This window comes from Stegodyphus dumicola, chromosome 3 (assembly GCF_044657685.1).
Source record: "Stegodyphus dumicola isolate Sdum_Otavi_A_Nest chromosome 3, ASM4465768v1".
Classification (NCBI taxonomy): domain Eukaryota; kingdom Metazoa; phylum Arthropoda; class Arachnida; order Araneae; family Eresidae; genus Stegodyphus; species Stegodyphus dumicola.
The window spans coordinates 97976305-97996305 of record NC_140770.1 but is presented as its reverse complement, the minus strand read 5'-3'; the positions used below and the strand labels follow the sequence as shown (position 1 = coordinate 97996305).

Below are 20001 nucleotides of genomic sequence, written 5' to 3'. Positions count from 1 at the left end.
TCTAATTTAAAGCAAGTTACATAAATAAACTCTTTTCTGTTTATGTTGAGAGCAATAAAAATAAACTTGTCACTTTTGGCACACGTGTTTGAAGTTCACTATCCTTGACGTATGCGACACAGCCCGTGTGACTGAAATTTTACAAAACTTTTATCTTCATTTTCTGGTACGTGGCAAAAAAAGAAAGTATTCCCATCGAATATTGTAGAAATGGGAAATGTCTCCAAAGGCTTAAAATGTAGAGCTTAAGAATTGCCTTATAAGAATGTTTCTCAAGTATAAAGGCTTGCTTTTTAATGAATGAAGATAATCAAATGAGAAAGAAAATGTTCATACCAAACACTGTGTTGATGTCTTCCCCTCCTCCCCCCCGAAAAAAAAACTGATAAAGGGAATAGTTAAAGAGAAATAAATAAAAGCAGAAATAATGTAATCAAATAAAGTATGTTTAATAGGATTTGAGGTATATTCGCTTTAAAATTCTCTTTCAGCTATACTGTATAACAACATATAATTGTAAAAGAAAAGGCATTAAAATTTTTTTAAATTTCTATTCAATGGATTCAATGCGGTCAGACCAGGAAATAGTTATAGTTACCATACTCGGAACTTGTATCTAGTTCATTTTCTCTTATTACAGCGATTTACAAAAGACCTAAAACGTGATGCGTCACTGAATTTTCTTCGAAATGTATGTAAAAGATTTTGAACATAAATCCATTAAGAATGACAAAGTAATGCGACCCGCACTTATGAATCATGAGAAAAAAATTTAGTTTTAGGGAAAAAAAAAAAAAAAAAAAAAAACTAAAATTAGGAAACGGAAATGGACTCAAAAGATACATGCAATATTTTACTGTTTGCGTCATTCTTAAAGAAAATAGCTTCAGGGTGATGCAGATTAAATATTCGTGATTGTTGAATTTTTACGGCATTTCTATACGCTGAAATACTCACGCTCAATATACAATATAAATATGCTTACTATATACTTTTCTACAAAAATATCAGAACTACAGTACATATTCTAAACTTATTCCAATACTTAACTTATACCTGCCAGGCGAGAACATTTTGTTGACACCTCACCCAGTCTTAGCGGAATATCTACTATCTTTCTAAACCCTGGTGGACCAGATGTATCCGAATATAGCAAGTAAGAGTTGTTTAAAAGCCTTGGAGACATCCGAATATAGCAAGTAAGAGTTGATGTCCCTTGGAGACATCATAATGTTTAGGAATGTTTAGGTAACGCAGGAGATTTGAAAGTGGCATTAGAAAAACCAAATGAAAAGCTATGGAAATAGTCTATTAGGAGATTAGAGCTGCACTTTTTAAACTTTGGCCGTATTTGAAGGTCTAAATAGAAAACGAAGCATTCAGACTTCTGATCAAATTCCTGATTTAATACAAAATACAGTTTAAATATGTGCTGCCTTTCGTTTTTTTCTTGAATGATTTGATAAATTTCCTATTTCTCTCAATATTTTGTTATTATAGTAGTTTCAATACAAATTTGTGTCCTAAGCATCACAAACCAAACATAAAATTTATAGGGTTGGAAACAAATGATGAGCTTATTAGGTATCTGGAACCGTGTATTTTATTGATAATACGTGTAAGCAACCTCAGCGGTTAATTTATGTTCCTTTGCGCTGGGTAACGAGTCAGTGTGTGTTTTTCTTTTCCTAACATGCGTCAGCTCGAGTGCCGCAGAGAGTGCGCAGAAGCTCCTTTGAAGAAGAAATGCAGAAAAGAAGACGCAGAAGCAAAAAAGTGAAAGACAAAAACAAAACAGCAGGAAAGAGTGTAGAAAGCAGAGAAGAGTGAAGAAAGAAATAAGAAGCTCTTTTGAACGTTGTATAAACGGACATTATGCAATAAATACTGACCATACATTAATTCATATGATTTCGTCCCCATAAGTATTCCACGAAACAGCAGTCTTAAATTACAAACAAAATAAAGATTTTTGTACCATTTTGCTTAAAACTCAACAGTTACACAGGTGTAAATTCGGAACTTGGAATATAAAAGACACTTATTCTTTTCTTACTTGGAATTCTACCTTGGAATGTAAAAGAATTCCAAGGAATTTCTTACTTGAAATTCTCACTAGGAATGTAATGAACAGCTGTTCTAACAGCTGCAAGTAATTTTCTGTAACAGCTATAAAATTTGCTATAAAATGTCAGTAATATAAATATTTGTAGCCGAAAAGAGAAACAAAAACAAACAAAAAAAAACTTTCAAAAGAGACAGAGAATTTTTTTGACTAGAGTTTTTTCCCATTAGAAATCATGGCGTGCATCGAAGAAGACGTACTGCTTGCTCTAAGTTATGCCATTTTATGGTCCTGAAGAATGTACAACAGCCTTCTTAGCATTCAGTTCATCAGAATGGGTATAAAAGCAAAAGAATACTATGATGCAATGACCAGGATCAGTGTTCCTGTGCTTTGAAATTGATATGTAATAAATAGCAAGAGTTGAATAGTCGGTTGCGCACCTTAATAAATAATCCTTTATGATGATAAGAAAGGCTTCAAATATCCCGTTTATAGTCAATACTCCTGATAAAGTTAAGTTCCTCATCGTCTAAATAGTATGCATGTCGTTATTAGCATGTAGATAGTTTAGTTTAGTTTAGTGACGGAGGACGTGGGCACCATCCCTTTACCGTTATGTTTAATTGGTAATAGCACCAAGTCCACCCTTATCTAGAGACTAGTGGGACTACAGGTCATACTTTACAGTACTTACGATATCGTACAATATAAATAAACCATACAATTTCCTACATATGCATGATACAGTATATAATCAAACAGGATTATTAAAGCATAATGCTGGTGCGTATACAGTTAAAATGCAAAAGTTAAGATGTAAAATACTAAGTATCGATTTAAGTTATATGACTAAATAATATTATATTATTCATGCATAAAAACCTTAAAAAATAAAATAAAAAAATAAAGAAAGAAAATAAAAAAAAAAAAAAATACAATATCCTACATATGCATGATACAGTATATAATCAAACAGGATTATTAAAACATAATGCTGGTGCGTGTACAGTTAAAATGCAAAAGGTTAAAATGCAAAATACTAGGTATCAATTAATTATATGATTAAATATTATTATATTATTCATACATAAAAACATTCAAAAAAAATAAATAAAAATAAGTAAATAAATAGTGCGCTGTATATATATATATATATATATATATATACATAGAATATGCCATACAAAATAATACACATACACATTAGGAGCAGAATGTGGAATATAGGATCATACAAATACAGGATCAAGTCGTGAGGATCATTGAAAAGTACATACTTAATGTGCTTCACAAATTCAGTCATAAATATCATTCATACAAATGTAAGCATTCTGGAACAACAAAAACCAATAATGATGTACCCTCATATTTGCTACAATACACTACACTGGTACAGTAATTTCTTATGAAATATTTTACTTTTACATTTCAGAGACACAAAATTTGATAGAATTTGTACTGAGTGACTATTTGAAAGGGTACGTTAAGACTGTGGTAACTAATAAGCAAAGTAAACATATTGTTTTTCATAGGGGGTGCATAAGATACAGTACAATGATCATTTCATTAGATCAGTCCGTTATAAGAATATCACTAAAATTTATAAATGTAGCATTAAACCAGAGTTTACCACGAAGATTATGTACTTTGCATCAATGCATTATGCCTATGAATGCTACACCTGGCACAGGTCTATTCCAAGACCTTTAACCTTTTCCATAACCTTGTTAATTTTATTAATCAAGTGCCTCTGCTTGATTAGAAATTTGCAAAAGGCTTGACGATTTTGCGAAGGGAATCTGATATGTAAGCCTTCTGTAAGAGGGCATTTTTCAAGGTAATGCTCCGGAGAGCCTAACTCTCCGCAGGTGTAAAAGCTGGAATCGCTTATTTTAAATCTCTCAAAATAAAGAGGAAAAGGGCCATGGCCTGAAATATAACGTGTCAGATGGGGATTTCCACAGCATCTATCTTGTGTAACGTAAGAAATATGGTAATAAGTACGACGACCAGTGGTACTATAATCCCATTCTTCTTGCCACTTACTGTGTACGTTCCGTTGTTTAAAAATAGTGGACTCTAAATTGACTTGATATTACTTCAGTATAGAACTCAAAAAACCTCAGACTCCTAACGTTGACCGAAACTTCTTTATTGACTTTCAAATAGTAAGTTAGTTGAGGAACGGCGAAGACCACACTGCCAACTCCGAACTCAGTAGCGGCTTACACAAACTCAGAAGAACCTCTGCTTAGTTGAAACTCCAGTAATTCACAGCAACCTCAAAGCTCTAAACGCGAGCTTTAAAAACCTAACAAATTTGCGTCTGCGCCGCTCCTCGGTACAAAGAAAGAAATGCAATTTGCATAACATCGAACATACTGATTGCTTTGAGACGTAATGCAGATTTCAATTGTGAATGCGGCCAAGGTATGTGAATTTGTTCAGCAGCAATTCCAAAAGCGGCCTCCTTGGCGAGAGTATCTGCAACTTCGTTTCCATATTCACCCATATGTGCCTTTATCCAAGCTAAGTGGATGTCATGGCGTTGATATTTTCTAAGGTCTTGTTGAATATCTCTAATGATTTTGGATGGGTGTTCTGGATTACTAATCGCATAAATAGCTGAAAGGCTATCAGACTTTATAGTAGCCTTTAGGATTTGGTGGGTTAGCAAGTAGCGAATAGCTTGCGCTATTGCTACTGCTTCCCCTTGAAAGACACTGTTATTGTTAGCCAAATGGCCTTTCCATTGTGCAATGACACTATTTTTTTGTAAGACAGCAAATGCGCTCCCCACATTTCCTTCAATTTTAGATCCATCCGTATAAATTACTATACTCGAGGGGCTACGGTATTCTGTAGGCGGGACATGTAGTCTAATGCCAACACCATAATCCGCAGGGTGAATGCTGTCAGATGTTAGTTTGGTTTCATATTCCTCCGAAGTAAAATTTTCTTCAGCAAATGCTATTGGCTTGTGTAGCTGTATTAACATTTGTCGTGCTGCTTCCTCCTCAGTTCTAATATGCAGTGGGAGCAAACCAGCCAAGACATTTATTGCATCACTGGAAGTAGTAATATATGCCCGAGTTATTCCTAAGGCAAAAGGGCGCTGAATAGTAGAGAGATGCTTGATTTTTCTCCTCTGCATAGGGAGAGCCCAAATTGCTGCTGCATAAGTTACTAACTTTTCTACAACCGTTGTGTATAAGATCTTTTGAATGTGGTGGTTCAAACCCCACTTGTATCCATAAAATTGTCTTAGTTGTTTGGCGATGGCCAGGGTACGCTTTTTAATAGAGAGAACATGAGGAATCCACGTAAGTTTTTCATCAAAGGTAACACCAAGATATTTTAATTCTTTTACAATTTTGAGCCTCTGACCGTTGAGTACAATACGCGGTCTCCTTGCCAAAGAGCCTCCCTTCTTAGGCACCAGTAAAATTTGACACTTATTTTCTGCTATGACTAATTTCAGTTCGTCACAATTTCGCTGGAAAATTTGACAGGCCTCATTGCAGTTCTTTTGCAATTCTTCACGAGAATGTCCCTTGACAACCAAGGCCGCGTCATCGGCATAGGCAAAAATGTTCGTATGCGCAGGCCAGGAAGCATTGAGTGGCTTATTGAAGGTTAAATTCCAGAGTTGACGACCTGCGCAGGAACCCTGCGGGCATCCTCTCGTCTGTGACTTTTCAATAATTCCCGCTGAATGTATAATCATTATTCTTCGATCCTGTAGATAATGATTTATAGTATTAAAGATATTGCTTGGGCAGCCAGAACTTCTTAGAGCCTGCAAGATCGCTGGCCACCATAAGTTGTCAAATGAACTCTTCAGGTCTAAGCTGATGAGTGCTGTATGGAGATCGTGATATTTGTTGTCCATGATAGCCTCTTTGATATCATGCAAAGCGTGTAAAGTGGAAGTTCCTGGCCTAAATCCATATTGCCTGGGACTGAGGATATTATTAACGTGTAGATAATAGCGTAGTCTGGTCATAAGGAGTTTTTCAAACAGTTTACCAAGAGCCGGAAGTAAACAGATTGGTCGGAAAGATGTGGGTTCCGCTGGATTGCGATCTTTTTTCAAAAACAACAACACTTGTCCGATTTTAAACGATTTCGGGAATGTACCCGTAGCTAGCAATTTATTGAAAAAGCTAACAAAGATTGTTGGCTTAGCCAAAACGACTGTTTTAACGATTGCATAATCAATGCCATCAGGGCCAGGCGCCTTTTTCTTTGGCAAATGCGCTAATATATGTTTTAGTTCTTTCAATGTAATATCCCTATCCGGTGGCACGTTGGTAGACATCTGTTCTGTACGTATAGTTGCTTGTTGCTTAGAATCTTCGGTTGGGTCATCCTGACTGAAGACGGAATCCAGGATCTGTATTAATGTTTCCCTTGTGTAGTCCTGAGTAACATTTATTTGTGTAGGGATGTGTAACTGGGCAGGCCTAAACAGCTTTCCAGTCATAATCTTATGATGAATACCATAGATGTTTTGTGACTCTGTACAAAAAGCATGCCATGAATTGATTTTAGCCTGCAAAATTGAACGTTTGTACTTCGCTCTTGCCTGTTGATAAATTGGGAGGGTGTTAGCTGGAAGGTTTAGTCTACGCTCAGTCTTTAACCTTCGACGTAATGCGCGACATTGCCTCTGCTGAATACGAAGTTCACTACTCCACCAATTGATCGTAGTCAGTTTTTTAGTACTACGCTGTGGCAATATGTCATCACACGCTTGCTGTATACACTTTTGTAGAGTCACTGTGAAATTCTCCAATTCGTCTCTAGAGTTCGCTTGAGTTAGCATGTAGATACATTAGGTTAATTGGAAAAGCTGGAGAGATGAAAAAAGAGCAAACGCCTTCGCCGGGAAACGAACCACAGACCTCTGGAATACCGGCCAAGTGTGCAGAACCACTACACCACGAAGGCACGCTAGGAAGGCGGGAGAAATATTTTATATACTCCCCCTTTTAAAGAGCGACTGGGGTTTTTAGGAGACCCAATCGCCAGATCCTGGATGAGGAGAATCATCATCCAACACCCTTTTAGTTCGGGCGCCACTGTAGAGACGTTAGGCTAATTGGAAAAGCCGGGGAGATGAAAAATGAGCAAACGCCTTTGCCGGGAATCGAACGACGGACCTCTGGAATACCGGCCCAGTGTGCAGAACCACTACACCACGAAGGCACGCTAGAAAGGTGGGAGAAATACCTTATAAGCATAAAGAAAGTTACGCTTTGCAGCGCATTTACCAATACCAACATTAAATCCAGAGCATTTGACCTCGAAGTAGGATCAGAAATTTATTTGGCTGTAACGCGCTGTCCTGCACTTCTGTATATTTGCCGTAAGAGTTTTAACAATTTTAAGCTGTCCGTGGTTGAAACCCTATAAGTACACAATTTTAATGTTTAGAAGTATAAGGTATTTTCTATATGTAAGCAGATTTTCTTAGTATCGTCTCTTTCATCACTTTTTGTAATGACTATTTATATGAAGTTACTACTTTATATGGTTTACATTACTGTCCTTAACTTGAAAGGTTGGGGCGATTTAACCTTAATTACTTGTTTAGGCTCCTCTTGCTAGGTGAATTTTCGTCGTAGCAAACTAACAAATGGATAACTGAAGTTCTGTAATACAAAGCTATAAAGGTTAAAACTCAGCTTAAATATTTAGATACTCTTTGCAGTAGCCTTCCACGATAAAACTCAGTTAAATCAAAGTATCCAGTATTTGCTGGGCTACAAATTCACCTACATGTTTAAATGATAAGAACAAATTAAAATTCAGTCTACGAAGCATTATCAACAGGCGTCTTTTCTCCTTCTAAATAAAGCGCTAAGCATTCTATGGGACAGCGATTTGGAGTTGCAGGGCTCAAATCTTTGTCTAACGGAATATGCAGTTAATTTGGAACTGCCAGTCTTAGCTGTCCAAATATAGAAGTTAGCCTTCGCGACATAAACATATATTAATTTTGATAATAAGTGAAAGTAAGAAAAATGGAGAGTGCAGAAATTAATTAAAGTAAAATAACTGGTTATAATTGGGTAATTAAATAAACCCTACACCTTTACCAGTGGATGCGTAATAGTGCTCCTTTTAAAGGTACTGAAAAATCCCATTTTTTTGTTAGCACCGATTCACAATAATTATAATTTTTATTATAATTTTAGAACGAAAAAAATAATGTTACTATTTTTTTTTTTATTTCTCCGGGACAAAAGTACGAATGCAGCCTAATTTCTTAAACATATATTTTACATTTTTGTAATTTTTTTTGACTTTCCGCGACTGGAAGGTAAAAATGAATAGGGTAGGATTAATACACTTATGAAATGCATGAGAAAATATTTCTAATCTGATTTTAATCTGGTAACCACTTTTGATGTGTTTAATTTTTTATCTCAAAAAATTATATTAACTGTGTATCACTTATTTGTATTTTTTGTATTTTGTACTTTTACTGTGTTTTACATTTTTACTTATTTGTATCTTTTATTGTTACTTTTTTGCATTTAACCGTTGTTTAAATCGTTTTATTTTGCTTCTAAATATTTTTATGAAATATTTGTCATCCACATTTTCCTAGATCGTCATTTTATAGTCAAAATCTACCAATCTGAGTTTTAAATTTTTGAGTTCAACGAATTCTTTGTTTTTATTACAAATTTAAATTATTTGAATGAAAACTGAACCCAAATTATTACTTGAGTTTCCATTTTTTCTCGCGGTTTTGGATAGAATTATTTTTAATTAAAAAATAATGAACTTTCAAACGTATTCTTAATTTTTTTTTTCTCTCAAATGACCGCTTTTGTCTCAACAACATTAGGAAAATCTGCAGTCAGAATCTAATCTACCTGTTACCTTTCCGCGAACTTTATTTATTCGAACCTTCAGTACACGGATCCATAAAATTACTTTGATAGTGTTTTTTTAATCGAAAGGACATTCTCTCTTGCACTTTAAATTTGAAAAACGTATTATTACTATCGAATGCATTCTGCAAACATTTTAATGTTTATTCAGAAAAAAAATCATTACATCTTGCAGCTAGAAAGGCACTTATGGCATATTTTTTAGTTTCATTAAGACTGATTATTGAGATCTCGAACTTTTCTGAGATGTTAGTATGAAATGTATATTTAATTTTTATTCGTTTTTCTAGTCTGTTAGACATTTTGTTTGGCTTAAAGAATAGTTTTCTCCCCAATGGAGCTTTCATATGCTAATTATCTACTTTCTAAAGGTATAACCTCATATTTTTCAAAGCATCATCTTTTAAAAGTATTTTCAATCAGTGATTCAAATGTTTATTTTAAGTTACATACATCAAAAGCAGTAAAAATGTATAGAAGAAATAAATTGGTGCATAAGAGCAAACAAATGTAAACGAGAGAAAACCCAAACGGTGCAATATGTTTATAACAAAGACAGAAGCTGAACAATGTATTTGATAATAAATTTAAACTTCTTTTCTTTAATCATTTTATCACTTAATCTCGCATATGCTTTTATGCAGTAATTAAATTATGCAGGGGGCGTTCTTGATCTCAATAAGCAGATGTAGCTCGTCATAATCCAATCTTTAAATCCAAAAACATGCTATTAGCATTAATAGAAAAACTCATCGGATTACATCAGAAAAACGGCAGTACAATGCTAACATACCCCACGTATTAAAAGCCATTGTATAGTTGATATATATATTTCTCTTTACTGAAGTCCTATAAAGAAGAACGAATGCAGTCAAGCCATTTAGTTCATTAGTTTACTAATTGGTCCAGTAAAAGCCTTAACAGTTCAGCATACTCATAACTAAATATTGAATGAAAATGGAAGTTCTTTAATTGCTTTAGTTATCGAAACGGTTACATAAATATTATTCTGAATTTTTAAAATTCCTGAAGACCAAAATGACCGTTTTTCTCTCTGAATACTTTATAAGGAATACTTGTCTTTGATAATTAATGTGGGCTTCAATATGTCAATAATATAAAATTAGTTGAACGCATTTTCATAAGTTTGAATGTAACTAAATTGTGTGCAGAGTTTTTCAAATATTTCTTTGGAAGAATTCACTAATTCACTATAATAAAATTCATCCCTTATAATAAAAACACATTTTCTTTTACAGTACAGATACAAGCATTTAAGCATTTGTTATTAAAAGTCTTTGATGCACAGAAAACCCATACTACGCATTTAAGTACCAAACTCTTTGCAACATTAACAGGAGGATGGACTTTAAAAATTAGTGTTTTCAGTTTTTGAGTTTTCAACAAAACATTTTATACATATACATATTATAACATCAGTTTATAAAATATATGTTCAAAATTTCATTTATTTTAAATTGATAATTTTTAAATCAAATAATTAATTATTTTAATTAAAGATTTTTAATACTCCTTGCGCTCTAATTTTCAATACTTTTTCCTAATATTTCCTTTAATTCAGTTATAAAGACTTGACAAAAGTTTTGTGTATCCGTTATTGAATATGATGGATCAGAAATTTTTAAAAAGAATTTTTGTGAACTTAACCCAGTTTTCGGAAAAATGTTACCTTTTGTTAAATATTATCACAAGTTTAAACTCCTTAGTAACCTCATATCCAAAAATGCATACACATATCTACTGCAATATGTAACAAGGTAATTTCTTCCGAATATCATTCATTTTTAATTAAAAATGAGACGCATGGAGCATTTTCAAAACATACGAACCGCGAAAAAATTTGTTTTGAGAAAACCGAAGTTTTTCTTCAAACTCACCTTTAATACATGGCCATGAGAAACAGAAAATTAACTTTAAATATGAATTTGTAAACAATAGATAACATTTTCGTATCATTTAACTATTTCTAATCTCATAATATTAAATATGATAAAAATAAACATATCGCAAATTGGTATGTTAATATAGCTTATAGGTAGAAACAATAGAATGTTATAGGTAGAAACAATAGAATGTTATAGGCAGAAACAATTTATGCATTATATCCAATGAAACTTTGAAATATTCACCCGCACCATATATTTTACCTTCATTTGTTATATTTACATTATTCCTTAATGCTTTACAATATATTTTACTATTTCTGTTTTTTTTTTTTTTTTTTCAAGCAGGTAAACTTCTCTTTTTGCTTTGGTTCAAGCGACGCTGATCCCACCTTTTTTGCAACGAATAGGGAAAACGAGTTTATGTCCTCCTTCCTGTTCTACGCGTATAGCATTTACATAAATAACCAAAGTTAAATTCTTTATTAGTTGTCAATACTGAAATTTTTAGCCTTCTTTTTAGAAATAAACTCTTCTTTTGGACAAATATATAAATTATAACATCAGTATATAACTGTTGAAATACATTTTTTTTTACATTTTCTCCAAAATGTAAAGGGCAAAGTTTACGTTGTTTACACATTTTAAATGCTTGTAACTTCTTTAAAAATTAGAAGATTTGAACTCGGTTTTTTGAATAAGATGTATTTATGTATATGGAATGTTACGAGAGTAAAAAAACAAATTCAAGATTTTGGTTGATTTTTAGCTATTTTCAAGTCCACACTCCCTTAAATATAACGAGAAAGAGGCAGCATATGCGTGGAACTCACTGGAGAACACCAAAAAGGTTTACGTTAGGGATGCATCAAGACGCTTTGTATTAATAAATAAATAAAAGATATATGAGAATTTTTTTTAAATGAGAGGGATCTGAAGTAGTAGGGATTGTAAAGTGGAAGTGATTGGAAAATATGGGGGAACTCAGGGTTTGGAAAGCGAAGTTGTGCAGAGATTTCAGCTAGAACTTAAATCGTAAAAGTACTGGGATTTTGCCTAAGGTTTAGAAATTGCAATCAGAAAAAAAAAATCAGCCTACAGAAGAATGAATGAATTACAGAAGATGAGATGAATTACAGAAGGTATCTATGAAGATTTTGAAGAATTACCGTATCTGCCGGCGTATAAGACGCACTTTTTGTCTTTGAAAATAGGTCTAAAAAACAGGATACGTCTTATACGTCGATGCTTACTTTATTCGGAGTTATGCTACTTTTTCCTTGTTTCTTTGCGAGTGTTTGAGTATTACAGTTACGTAGCATTTTAACCATTTAACCATAAACCTTTTAAAGGATTTATGAAAAGGAAGTGGAGCATCTGGGAGTCTTCAATCAGTCTTCAAATTTTGAGGTTACACCATCAGGAAGAAGGAAGAGGCCTAGGATTTCGCAAGTTTGTGAATGGGTCGAAGTTTCATGGATTCTGTGAATACAGAGACAGTGCTTAAATCGTTTAAGAAGTGTGACATTAGTAATGCACTGAATGGTACAGAGGAATTTATTCTATGAGGACCCAGATGCTGATTTAGAAGAGGTTTCAAGAGACTCTTCATTTAGCTCTGGAGATGTCCTTTCCCAAATAGATTGGATATTTGCAGAAATTATTACTTTGTAGTGTATTACTTTATATTTAAAATTGTGTAAATTAATTATAATGATCAGTAATAAAGTGTTATCCTTCAAATATGTGTCTAGAAATGGGGGTGCGCCGGCAAATACGGCATATATTGTTTTCCAGCATTAACTATGCATTCATAAATCATTCAAAACATTAAGGGAAGCAATGCTAGCTTGCATACTATACATAAAACTTAAATAAGATCATTCTCCAATCCCAGACTTTATCAACTTAACGGGAACTTAGAGTAATTTCTTCTAGTAGCAGTTTTATGTTCCTTCTCGTTAGACTTAACTGCCTCTTTTGCCTGCCCGCATGCACTATGTATTTTACACTTAATTTCAAATTTTATGAATGATATTGAAACGATGGAAACTATTTTTTCATGATCCCAGTCGTTTACCTTTATAGAAAGTCATTTCAAAATTAACTTCGAAAGACATTAAGCACTCCATTATTGGTATATAGTATACGAACCAAGCCAGTATACGGAACAGCTTGCTGCAGACTATTTTAATCAATTCGGGAAGCATCATGTCTCTTATATTCAAATCAAAGTCACTCATAATTCAGTATTAAACTAATATTTAGTGAATAAATATATAGCATAATAAATTCTCACCTTTTCCAGAAGCAGATCCTGTAAAGACAAATTCTTCAGCCCTGTCAAATCATCCATTAGTCTTTTCAATGCTTCCAGCAACTTTCCACCAGTGCCGAATACCTTTTCGTCTCTTCCTTGCTGATTCTCGTCTGAAAATTCGCATCCGAAAGTAAAGTCTAAAGTTCTAATCAGAGGTAGGGCTTCAAAATTCTCACAGAAATAGGAAACTATGGTCATGAACTCATAAAGGTTGAAAAAGTTCTCCATAGGTTTAATGATGAGCTTTCGAATGCCTCGTGCCACTTTGTGTAAGCATAACTGTGTCCGGTGATGGTCCAGAACATATTGATCACCCATGTAATAGTTGAATTTTCTTCTAGTCAGAGTTCTATCCTCGAGGATGAAGGTATCCCACACTCTACGGGAATAAAATATTCTGTTCCAATTTCGGCAAACCTAGTTAAAATTAAAATTACAAAAGAACGTTAAAAACAGTATTGTGATGAACCTAAATATTATAAAAGCATTTCACATATTGGAATTCCAGTGTGCTATTACACTGAGCGTTCTAATTTTAAAAATACCTTTGACGATTTTATTCCTTTTCAGCAAATCATATTCTGCATTCTATCTATCGCTGTGAATTTGAAACTCATTTGTGTACTCATTTGTATCAATTTATTAAATAAGAATACACATAATAATATTTGTATCAATAGTTATTCATTTTTGTTAAAAATTAGTGTTGGATAAATCAGTTGTCGCGCAATGACTGAAAAGACAGCTGATTGATTGGAAAAAGAAACATGACAAAATTATAAATTTATTCAAAGGATAACATTCTCTAGTTGTCTGATATATCAACTAACTCGCAGTTCATTTTAAAACTTGATGGCTGCATGCAACCCGTAAAGTCATGAGGCTAAATTATAAAGTGTATAATAACAGGAGATACATATTTCTTGATGTGTACATATTTTCATACTTTCCCTGATGGTCGGAAATGTGACATTTCAGATTCACAATCCACAAGAGTTATGTAACTTGCAAGCTAAGCATGGTTTTCCATCTAATTTTATAACAGTTATTAAATTTCATAAACGAGAAAACTAGAAAATTTCATAAACGAGAACGAAAAGTGAAGAGAAAATATTCGCATTCAGCCGTTTCAGAAGGAAAATTAATGCATTCGTATTTGGAACATCATGCATATTGGAATGCCTAACCTCCAGTTTGAAGCAAATAATTGTAAAGGCTTCCGCTGATTGATCTTCAGATGCGGTTAAAAATCATTACCTTCATTAAAACTGATTTTAATCAGCTTGATAATTCGCCTAACGATCATCAATATTCTAATTATCTTGAACGAGAATTTAAATATTACCGTGAAAATTGCATTCAAAATGGAGTTAAGTGTTTCTAATGTATAAGATGATACAATTAGTCTAGATCAGCGTTTCTTAAACTGTGTGTTACGGCCCTGTATGAGAGCGCAAAAATTTATTTCAGATACTTGAATAAAAATAATTACATTAATGACATTTGTAAAGAAATTATATTAATTGACATTAATTAAATGAATCACCCGCCACATAAAGCCGAAAAAGAATTTATTGAGCTATCGAGTGACTCAAATCTTAAGTTTCTAGAAAAATCCTTGACAAAATTCTGGATTGGCGTTAGAATGAATTTCTCTAAATTTCTGAAATGAGATTAAAGGCTCTTCTGCCATTCAGCATCACATGTTTATATAAAGCGACCTTTCTCCCCTTTAACTATTTTTGAATCGAAAAGCCGTTCATCATTTATTGCCGCTCAACGACGTTCAACTTTGAAGATATTTTACGTCCAGTTCTTTCAAATGCAGCTGAATTTAATTTGATTTAGTTTGCTATGTAAGAAAAGCAATCATATCGTTTTCATTGTAACATGATTTTCTTTCATTACTTTTTGCATGCTTGAAACTAATCCTAACTAGTACTTCGAAGAAATAAATTATTTATGGGAATCCAAGAATGCCGCCCACGCGGTATAGTGGTTAGGGGAGCTTTTTGCGGTACCGAAGGAACCGGGATCGAATCCCAGAGAAAGCATGGATGTTTCTAAATGTATAGTGCCTTTCCGCATTAGACATCCTAAATATATGGCAAGCCTGTCGTGTGGTTCAGTGGTAGGAGAAAGGGATAAGTGTGTCCCAGACCACCACCCTGGTGTGCTGTCCTTTAAAATTGGAGTGGAAAATAGAAATGTAAGCCTTCTTAACGCTCTGGAAACCGTTCTTTCATGATAGTACATGGAAAAGACAAAAACAACATCCCTGAGGACAAGAACAACATCCCTGAGGATGAAAAAAAAATATTCTATGGTAAAAAGGGGGGTCATGAATGAAAAATTTTCAAGAACCGCTGTTCTAGGTCAACAAATTAGCAACCAGGATTAGAATATTAGTCAGCCAGCTCCTGTTGGGTACTCAAGAAATGCCTCGCAAGCAGGCGGCAAAATATAGAGGCACCAAATTCGGTCGGTATCCTGTAAATTGGAACTTAACGTGTGCAAGCACCTTATCCAACGATGTTTTGTCCAAAAGTTGGTAAAACATGCCTTTTTAGTATTTAAGACCAAAATAAATTATTAAATTATATACTTATAACTAGGGGAAAAAAAAAAGAAACCTGCGCGCAGTCGTTCGACCAGCAGGAACGAACCAGCATATAGATTAAATTGAACACGCTGCGCACGTATTTTAATCCTAATTGCACTCTAGCAACATTAATTACTTTTCCGCTTGACTGACGTCACTATCACATCAATTAGATTGACAAAAGCGAATAATGCTCTTTTGAACAGCAGCACTGCACTTCTGCACGCGTTCAGTGAACATGCATATTATCTCACTTTTGTAGGAGTCTTTCATTTCCGAACCCATTCTCAAATATAATTTGAAAAAAGCAATGTTACTCTATATTTTAAAATAACCTGTGTTCATTTTATCAAAAGCTATTGTCTAAATAAAATATATTGTTCTATTCGTATTGGCAGCTCTTTTCCCATTTCTTAAACTAGCCCTCGTATGTACTACACGTGTTCACCTCTGCTGAACATAAAACCATTTTTTTTTCAAATTAGATAGAGACGCCATCATTTAGTATGTAAAGTATGGTACGTGTTTAACTGTACATATTCGGAGGACACTCAACTTGAGTTAATTCCAAATTTTATCCCCCTCGTTCGAAAGTTACGTTCAATCATACTCCCTGACATTTGAAATAGCGATTTAAGTACGGCAAGCATAATAAACAAAAAATGTAAATTTCGGTTACGGTTTACATGTAGCGCTAAATATACTCTGCAATATTTCTTCAACTCTTTTCTCCCGAGAGCGTCTATTTTAAGATCGCAAACTTCCTCGTGCATACCTCAGGACTGTTACCACGCGCTTTTGTTTATATTTACGTATGTCTGTGAATTTATTTAGTAAACAGAGCTTGCAAAGTGGATTCAAATTATGATAAAATAACTAAATCGTACGATAAATTAAGTGACGTTTAAAATTCCTAAAATATCCATTGGTTACAAAACACTGATAGAATATAAATTGAAGGCACAACTCATAAATAAAATGTATCGGTGCTACTTTGGTAGACGGTTGCACGGATTTTGGCGATTTGTTGGCGATTTTTCTTTTGGCAAGTAATACAACTTATGGTAAACCCATTGATGGATAAGTTATTTATGGTAACCGATATTTTGTTGTCATTTTATTTAAAAAATAATGTGTTTTATTGTGCATAAATTCCGTGTTTTAAATATTATTTATGGCTTCTAAATATTTAAAATCAATTTAATTTTGCATTTTTATTTGAAATAAAAATTTTATTCTTTATCATATTTTATGAAATTTTATGTTGTGGATGATGTAACCAATGACGTCACCTTACTTTAAAAGTAATTGGTTTTTATATGTATAAATTTAATCTAATGTTTTAAACATTATTCATGGCTGTTAAATATTAAAATACAATTTAATTTTGCATTTTTTAAAAAAATGATTTTATTATGTATGAATTTTTAAATAATTTTAATTCTAGGCGTGATGTAATAAGCTCTCTGACTGGTTATAGAATATTTGTGCATTAACGAGCTGTATTCAGCTCCCTGATTGGTTACTGAAAATTTGTGCATTTCCGCGCCGTTTTAAAATTTAATTCATATCTTCGAATTCCTTGAAAGATATCTTCAAAGGTGTTATTTAAATTATGATTCCGATTTTTTTGTGGTACTTGTCAAGCAAAAGGTTAAATGACTAAAAAAATATAAGTACATATTTTTCCTTTATTTTATAATTGCATACTTCAATTTTTTTTGAAAAAATTAATACACTATTTTCAAAAATTGCTGAGATAATTATTGTCCATATGTTTTAATGTTAATTATATTCTATATAACGTATTTTAAAGTATTTGAATTTAATAATATTCTAATTCTTTTAAATGTTGGTATGATTGTTTTTAATTCGATATTCAATTTCAGTAATATTTTAATCTAATTAAACGTTGGCACAATGTTTTTATAGCGGTGTTTTTATTCTCTTTGCAATATGAAAGTAATAGTAACCTTACTTTAGTATTTTATACTCATAGTAAATGTATTTATTTACCCTTGCTGCCATCTTAAAAAGCGACATTTTCAACAAAATATTAATCCATTACTTTTAACGATATTTATTTTTTTAAACTTTCGAATACTTTACTATGCGTAAAAACAGCGTTTTTCAAGATGGCTGACGTTTTTAAAAATCGCGCAAACAATTGCGCCAACACAAATCGCCAAAATCCGTGCAACCGTCTACCAAAGTAGCACCGTATCTTATTTGCAAAACCTTTTCAATCTATCCAATCTTATCTTTAATTTTTATTATTTTTCCTTCCATGTTTGTAAATTGAGATATAATACTATGGCAAATGACATGTGTACATAATTTGTATAAAATATTATCAGGGAGAGATTTAATTTCGAGATTTCGTTTTTGTTGTGTGTTTTTAGCATTTGATGTTGTCTTTTCAGAGGCATGATAAGACTGAAACGAAAGGTTTCAGCGTAAAATGTTCAGCAGTTTCAAATAAGAATTTATTAAAAAAATACGAAAGGTTTCAGATTTTAACGGTCACCGAAAAGGGTTTGTTAAGGATGTTTAAGCTCTTGCAGAGTGCGCAGTTACCATTTACACATGTTCACATACCTATGTTTTATTAAATTTGAAACAATTATTTGCATTGTGATTTTTCTATACACTAAACAGAGAGGGACAGATAAATCCATTTTGGTGTTTTTGTGCAAAGTGTATTTATTTTCAATATGTGTTTAACTGAGCAATTGGCAGACCGATTGTTGGCCCGTTGGTCGCCGAAGTTACCGATACAGTGAAAATGTTTGTGCCAAATTCTGTAGAATGTGCATCAAATTTGGAAGACAAGCGTCATGAAATAAAAACTTGTGGATTACTTTTAATCAAAAGGTACCTGCGTTTAATTGTAAAAGTAGTTTCAACATGTTTAAAAGTACGAAAAGGAACATATTCAACGTCTTGCTGTAGAACTGAATACTATAGACATTTCGGAAGCGAAAACTATATCAGATTCAATTAATAAAATTAAAATTAGTGAAAGATATAAAAATAACCCTGCATTAGTTGAAGGTATAGCAAATAATATTATCGGGGAAAGAAAAAGTGAAGAAAGCCGATTGCTCGAACTTGTGAAATTAAAAACGGAAAGAGGGAAATCAGAACTAGAACACGCGAAGTTGCGAGTAGAGTAAAAGGGTGAAAGCCTCGTGGAGAAAGGACAGTGCAGAAGCTCTAGACAATCTTATTAAAAGTATACGGATTTCAACAACTAAAATTCCAAATAGATAGGAAGGTTGGGGTTATTTCTTTTCATCTTTAGAAAGAGCGTTAATTTCTAAAAATGTTCCAGAGAAATTTAAATCGGAAATTCTTCTAAATTAATTTGTTAGGAGAAAAGCAACAAATGCTAATACATGCATTAAAGACTACAAAATGGGAGATTATTAAAAGGTCAATGCAAAGTGCTAAAAGAATTAGAACCGTCTTCCAAAATTTGTTTAAAACATATTAATTAAGAAGACTCAAGGAATGTACAATTCGCGTCTAGATTAATTACAAGTTGGGATTATTATTTGAAATTGAGAAAGGTAACCGAATTTGAAACATCAAAACAATTAGTGGTATCTGAAAAAAATACGTCAAACACTAAACAGAGAACATTTAGTGTCAAAATTATACATATTTAACTTTAAGTTAGACATATATAACTTTAAGTTATGAGACATATATAACTGTTAAGTTATGAGTAGCTAACAGGTAGACAGCAGCGATTAGAATTTAAACAAAACCAGTAGGAAGTCCGCTTGTGGCAGCTGTCATGATAAGTCTTGACATCATACCGTGACATTATGTGGCTTCATTTTCATTGCGCGGTACATACGAAAAGGCTCACTCCATTTATTTTAACCTACTTGTAATGAACCGACGTAAAATCCCACTGTGAGACAAATAGCCCCTTCAGGGCTAAAAAAAAAGTACAGGATAATTCTTAGATATTTTAAAATGTAACGTAATTTCATGGTCATCATGGCCAAGGCAATAATCTGGTATTATAATAAACTGCCGATAAATTCGAAGATACAGCAGTGCATTGCATATATTTTGACTGACAGATAATCTCAGATGGTGTTTCTTAGAAACTCTAGAATCATTTTTAAACATCGACACCATACACATGATGGAAATTTCACATCTGTGTGTTCAGATCACTGTTC

The 20001-nt window shown here is 33.1% G+C and overlaps 1 protein-coding gene across 2 annotated transcripts in view; it reads right to left on the bottom strand.

Moving 5' to 3' along the window:
* LOC118184320 (uncharacterized) overlaps nt 1-20001 on the bottom strand; it is a 105929-nt gene that overhangs the window by 73403 nt on the left and 12525 nt on the right. For both annotated transcript variants that reach the window (XM_035353973.2, XM_035353974.2), the window contains exon 3: nt 13180-13617. In XM_035353973.2, the coding sequence (XP_035209864.1) occupies nt 13180-13617 (438 nt within the window). The remainder of the gene's footprint in view (nt 1-13179; nt 13618-20001) is intronic.